The following is a 6765-nucleotide window of genomic DNA, read 5'->3' as shown; positions in this document are numbered from 1 at the left end:
CACACACACACACACAAACACCCCCGCACACACACCCTGCCAGAAGGTCAGTGTGAGATGAAATGTAGAGATCCGTATGGAGAAGACTGAAGACATCTTTGATACGAACTGAATAAACATTAAAAGAGTCACAATGTGATGATGTATCATGTATCATGTATCATGTTTTCAAACATATCAAAGTTATCTGCAAGCAAGGGGGAACATTCTACTCCCCTTTCTCCCATAAGCACTTCCTAAGCAGATTCCTCCAGGTCTCTCCAATTAAGAATGGTGTGAAATATATATCGAATGAATTGTAACCTATATGTTATTCATATAAGTGTGTTTATCACCACAATGGTTAAAGTCTAGTTTATTGTTATATTTTCTGGTCCTAATGTGGTATTCCATATAGTTTTCGCCATACCAATCAAAGGGACTATGTTGTAGCGATGTGCGATTTGAACATTAAGAAGATTAATTATGCATCTAGGCTATTTAATTCTGCTAAAACAACTCAGTTTAGAGCAAAGCTGAACAGTGACATTTTATCCGACTAATCATGTTTCAAGTAGCCTAATTGTTTTATTGCAAACAATAACTAGTGTTTGGTTATAAAGTCCCATAATATTCTCTGATTGACAGATCTAAGTGTAATTCTAAACCTTGAACATTAGCTTACATTCACCAAGTAAGGTCAGAGAGAGGCCCTCCTCTCTGGGTCTCTGTGATTGATGATAAGCGCTGGCGTCTGCAGGACAAGGAGAGTAGGAGGATCTCTCCCAAAAGAGCGCAAATCTCTGCTTACAGGGCAAACAAACCCCACTCAGAACTCCAAAACCTTTACAAACCCTTTTGGATCTCTGAGAACAGGGCTCTGGCTTCAGGTGTGCTACAATAATAGTGGAGATAATATCAGGGGCTCTTTGAGACAAATGTCTTGTGGTTTTTCCATGACTGTGAAGAAACCAGAAGAATGTTAAAGAAATTAGGAGAATACTGAACTCAACTGTTTTAATATCTACAGCCAGGGAGGGAAGAGAAGTTAGGGAGGAGGATGAGCCTACTCATCACATTTTCCTGCTTCAACTACGAACCAGCCTGAATATATATATATATATATATATATATATATATATATATATATATATCGTAGGGGATATAGTAGGGAATCAACAGCAATAATATTTAGGCTACTGATATGTACTGTGTTTAATCAGTTTAATTATGTTGGAAGTTAGCCTATGAAATAAATTACTGACAAAACTGAAAATGGCTGCTGCTAGACTAGTTAGGCTACTTGTTACATTGAATCATTATTCAGTTTTGAGTATAGCCTATAGTACTTACATGTTGGCTTATCCAAATTAATTCTTTCCCTCCGTACTCCTCTGGTAGCTTCATAGACCGTTGTATATGGGTAGCCAACCTCAGTCTCTCCGGTTCTGCAGTTAGGGAGACTGATAGTCTTAACAGCTTCAGTGCACTGAAGTCTAAAGTCCAGTCACTGCCAGTTTCCTGCTTCAGCTATAAACCAGCCTGAAAAAAAATATATATAGTAGGGGAGCTCGGGGTTGGTTGACACACTTTTCAGTCTCAGCCATAGAGAGCCAAAGTGGAACGTCACTTCCTGCTGCAGCACCGTACCAGAGATTTTCATCCGCCATTTATTTTCCCATAGACATTTCGTAAAATGCTTATATAGTTTTACTTCGTCAAACCAAACGGTTCAGATATATTTAGAAACAGGAGAGAGCACATAACATTTCACTCAGACCAAAACGTTAAAAAAATCACGGATTTAAAGAAAATATATATTTTTTTTAAGTTTTGGTTGGAGTGAAATGTTCTATGTTTGAAGAGAAGAGGATCCCCTTGCACAGCCAGTAGAATGATCAGGTGCTGGTCAGTTGCAGGAACATTAAGAGCCAGAATCAAAGTAATACCACCGCACACTGAAGTAACATTACTGTGATATATTAGGCGAACAACGCGTTTCGCAATCGCTTCCTCAGGTTTGCAAACCTGTTAAACATGACTCTGAAGAAGACGCTGCTCGCGTCGAAACGTGGTGCTGAAAGCTGCCCTGCTGTCTGGATAAAACAACAATGGTAATGTCGAAAAGTGCCATTTAATGAAAAATTCAATTTAGAAGAATAACATTGAATTGCACACAACTATAAATTACAGTTTGTGTATGACGGTGTCATCTGCCAGTTATCAACTACCAGAAAGGGTTAAAAAAAATGGTAAAATAAAATACATAAGTGAACATGAACACTATAACAACACATACAGCATATCACCTTTAGGGGAAATGACAAGGAAAACTAGATGTGATGTATAAAACACATGGAATCTTGCTCCTGAATGACTCATTCAATATGAAGTCATATCCTACTGTAAATGTAAGACAAATAGGTCTATTACAATGACAGAATAAGTGCGTCTTACACAAGTGTACAAACTGCATTTTATACATATATTTATGGGCTACAGTTGTCTGTATGTCTGGATTTTTTTTTTTTTTTAATCTATTCAGATTATTCGTGAAGTATTTTCTTTAATGACGATGTTCACAATTTGATTGTTGCATTCAGCAGACACACAAAAGACAAATAATGTAACTCTTTCTAATGCCAGAATTTGAGCATTTCCTTCCCCATCGAATAAACAGTAACCAAATCAACAAATTCATATTTGGTATGGCATGACAGATAATGGATAAAACAGCACTGAGAGACCAAAACCTTGAACAGAAATGTGGGATGGGATCACAAATAACAAAGAAAAAATATCTTACATGTGTTACATAGCTCAAGACAGCTTATGGAAGGTTTATACGTTTATAAGGGTTATCTAACCTTTCAAATAAATCCCTTGTGGACAAAACTACAGGGAATAGACTGTAAGGGGTTTTCAATTGATTGCGAACCTGGGAGCACCATTCTGACTGAAGAAGCAACTTGAGGACCACTGGTGTGAAGAAATGGGTTGAGAGATTACATGGGAACTACATTATTGAATGCATGGTCACCACCTGCAATGCCTTCACGGACCACCAGGGAGCTGCAAACCACCTGCTGAAAACGCCTGGACTATGTGACAGGTAAGACCATGTGATGTAGGTATCTTCAGGGGAAAGAAGCTGTGTTTCAGGGTGCGTGTTGTTCGCCCAGAGCCTGGTGGGCCAGCCTCAGGTTCTCCCTCAGCTGACCCAGGTCCCACTCTGCCTTGGCCCTCGCCACGCTCAGCTCGCTGCACACGTCCTTGTACGTCTTGGTGGCGCTCCTCTTGTCCTATAAGGTTACAGAGATGTATCTCTGCTTATTGGCTTCCTCTAGTCTGACAGGCGCGTCTGCTTCCCCCCAAGACTGTTATTGTTATTATTCCGGCGGTGTGGCTGTCTCACCGTTTGGGCCGACTGGAGCTCGTCCTTGAGAGACGTGATCTCCTGCTTCAGACACTGAATCTCAGACTCTTTCACTCGCAGGGTGATCTGAGAAATAAACTTGGAGTCAACCGAATGTTTCCAATGACGCTTGTAGAATATACACCAGATATGGTTCGAGGTATAGAAATCAAAGAGCATTATGACAAAGTAAAAGGAATCTCTTGCGCGTCAGCCCCTCCGCAGTGGGAGGTCAGTGCTCTCAGAACAGGACGGTATAATAAAGAAGGAAGATCCTGGAGCACTCAATTCACTGAAACGTGATTTTAATAAGGTGCAGTGACTAACGTTTCCAGTGAATTGAGTGCTCCAGGATCTTCCTTCTTTAGCATTATGACAAAGTTGATATTGTGCAGTATATTTGCCTTGGGTGACATCTAGTGGTCGTAGATTGGTGGTAGATTCCCTGCCTACCAACATGTCAATGCTACCAACACATGGGGCGCAGGTTTGCGCCCCCGTGTTACCTCCGGTTTGGTCGGGCATCCATACAGGCATGATTGGCTGTGTCTGCGCCGCGGGTGGGAAGCCGGATTAGGGGTATGTGTCCTGGTTGCTACACTAGTGCCTCCTCTGGTCAGTCGGGGCGCCTGTTCAGGGTGGAGGGGAACTGGTGGGAATAGTGTGCTGCTCCCACGTGCTGTAAAGAAGTGGCTGGCGACTGCGCATGTATCAGGGGACGCATGGTGCTAGTCTACGGCTCTCCCCAGATCGACAGGGGAGGAGCAGCGACCAGGGCAGAAAAAAGGGGAATTGGCCAAATACAAATGGGGAGAAAATTGGGAGAAAGCTCAGGAAACAACAATAATAAAAAAAAACATAGCATTTCCTAACAGTTCTTCACAATAAAAGCCTTCCGCTTGTTTGCCAATGGAAAGCTTTTAATATGAAGCAGCAGCAGCAACAGTAAAGTTTCATAAGCTCAGCAGTAACATTACACGGTAACATTATACGACAGGAAACGGTCAAATAAAGCACATATCTGAAATTGGAAACGGAAACACAGCAGAGAAACGAAACTTCAAACCACAGAGATACAGTAGGAGCTAAAAAGGTACTGAGAGCTGAAGACTGAGACTTTTAAAAACACCTTTCTCTCTGCTCTCTCCACTCAGCACAGATACATGAGAGTTTCTCATTGCAAACTATGCTCGCAAACACAGAGGGGGAGAAGGGGGGGTCATCACGGGTTGGGTTGGTCGGTGAGACGTCACCGCAGCCCGCTTGGAGGTGGGTTTGGCGCACTTTAACCCCCACTCCAGAGAAGGTCCACCTTGGCGCGTTGAAATGTGTATGGGGAAGAAAAATCAGCGCGACATGGTTTGATTTGGAGCGGCCAAAGGTGCCAGTGGAAAAGACTCACCTCCATTTGGTAGACGTTCGTCACCTGGCAGAGCGGGGCGGCGTCCTGCTTGACCCGGGAGCACAGCCTGGTGATCTCTGCAGCCAGGTGAGCGCTCAGCTCCTGGACAGGTCAGCAACAACGCTTAGGATTCTCAACTTACTGTACAAGCACTCAACACTCCACTTGTAAACATAAATCAGGGCGTCTGCAAGCTCAGCTCTTCTGGTGAGTCACTCAGCACAATTCATGCCATTTGCCTTATTTCATTTGCTGTGCTTTCCAACTCTGCCTCAACTACAATCTGTCTATATAGAGAGGCAAAGTGAACGTCACTTCCTGCTTCAGCACTGTACTAGAGATTTTCATCTGCCATTTATTTTCCCATAGACATTTCGTAAAATGCTTATAAAAATAGTTTTACTGGTTCAAACCAAACGGTACAGATATATTTAGAAACAGAAGAAATCGCATAACATTTCACTTGGACCAAAACGTAAAAGAATGCGGGTTTGAAGAAAATATTTTTTCGATGTTGTTTTTTGAAGTTTTGGTCGGAGTGAAATGTTCTATGGTCTCTCCCTATTATAGCGTTAGCTGAACGGTTTGGTTTGAACCAGTAAAACTCTTTTTATAAGCATTTTACGAAATGTCTATGGGAAAATAAATGGCGGATGAAAATCTCTGGTACAGTGCTGAAGCAGGAAGTAGGCGGTCACTTTGCCCTCTCCATATGACTATTTAATTATGTACACAATTATAGAACGCACACTGGTCAGCTGACAGAGTGTATGTCCGGGCGGACTCTCACCTGGTTTCTGGTCCTCAGGTCTTGGTTCTCCTGCTGGCACTGACACAAGGCCCTCCTCTCTGCGTCCAGCGCCTGGGCCAGGTGTCCGCTCTCCAGACACTTCAGAGAGTACTGCTGCGACAAGACCTCCAGCTCCCGCTCGCAGGAGGCCAGCTCCTCACTGTACACGCACAAACACACACGGGTACATAAGATTGCATGTGGTGTAAAGTGGGTTTGGCCGCACACAGCGTCCAGGACGATGGAAGCCAGGAGTGTGGGGAACAAAAGCTGGGAAATAATTTTATAATCTTTTTTTTTTTTAAACAAACGTACCCGTGTTGCCGCCGTATCTCTTCAAGCTCTGCGTTTCCTGCGCTGTCCTCTGATCTGCGTCTCCTCTGCACCTCCCTCTCCAGCTCCAGGCGATGAGCATTCTCCATGGCTTCAATCGCTGAGACAACAGAAGTTGACACAACGTGAGATACTTCATATTCCCCAGTGGCACGTGTCATCGCCTGATATATATACTGTGAAGTTGGGTTTCAACTGAAGCTGCCGAATGCTTCTTATTTAATTTATAATATATTGTGTTGATATTCAATATCTGTATATCTGATTTATGTCATAAAAAATTCAATTTCAAGGATTCAGTTTTCCCTAGAGTTTTAGAGCTGATATCTTATGCTGATGCCTGATACTGAATATCTGGCAGACATTTTTACCATTTGATTTAATTATTTAATAATAATCATAATCATAATCATCATAATCATAAAATAAGTTATAACGCATTCAAGCATACTTGTGTGGAAAGTGATCAGAATGTCACATTAGAATTAAGTTAAGTTAAGTTAAGTTATCCTTTATTTATCCCCTTGGGGAAATTCATCCTCTGCATTTGACCCATCCTCTACTAGGAACCTTCCTAGAACTAGGAGCAGTGGGCAGCCACTGTGCAGCGCCCGGGGACCAACTCCAGTTCTTTTTGCCAGTACATTGGCCAGGGGCACTGAGAGGAGTATTAACCCTAACATACATGTCTTTCTTTGAATCTACTCAGCGCTTCCTAGACAACTACTTTAATATTGATCAATTCGACAATAAATACACTGATCGACCAATATCAGATTTTTTATATAAAGCCATCATCAGTAAACATGAAAAGCAAGTAAAAATGAAAGCAAATTCATCTACATC

General features: G+C 42.2%; 2 protein-coding genes across 2 annotated transcripts in view; both read right to left on the bottom strand.

Moving 5' to 3' along the window:
* The window catches only part of LOC310787970 (nuclear GTPase SLIP-GC-like), a 52110-nt gene extending 50657 nt beyond the window's left edge, over nt 1–1453 (bottom strand). The window contains exon 1 of the mRNA XM_083649423.1: nt 1333–1453. The gene's annotated coding sequence lies outside the window, so the exon portion shown is untranslated. The remainder of the gene's footprint in view (nt 1–1332) is intronic.
* A 736-nt stretch (nt 1454–2189) lies between these two features.
* The window catches only part of LOC310788347 (uncharacterized protein), a gene marked incomplete at its 5' end in the record, with an annotated part of 31734 nt that continues 27158 nt past the window's right edge, over nt 2190–6765 (bottom strand). Inside the window, 5 exons of the mRNA XM_083649916.1 lie at nt 2190–3281; nt 3395–3481; nt 4797–4898; nt 5587–5746; nt 5902–6019. Of these exons, the coding sequence (XP_083506042.1) occupies nt 3138–3281; nt 3395–3481; nt 4797–4898; nt 5587–5746; nt 5902–6019 (611 nt within the window). The 3' untranslated portion in view covers nt 2190–3137. The remainder of the gene's footprint in view (nt 3282–3394; nt 3482–4796; nt 4899–5586; nt 5747–5901; nt 6020–6765) is intronic.

This window comes from Poromitra crassiceps, assembly GCF_964638095.1.
Source record: "Poromitra crassiceps genome assembly, chromosome: 13".
Lineage (NCBI taxonomy): Eukaryota > Metazoa > Chordata > Actinopteri > Beryciformes > Melamphaidae > Poromitra > Poromitra crassiceps.
The sequence above is the reverse complement of the archived record's forward strand: the minus strand, read 5'-3'. Positions and strand labels throughout refer to the sequence as shown.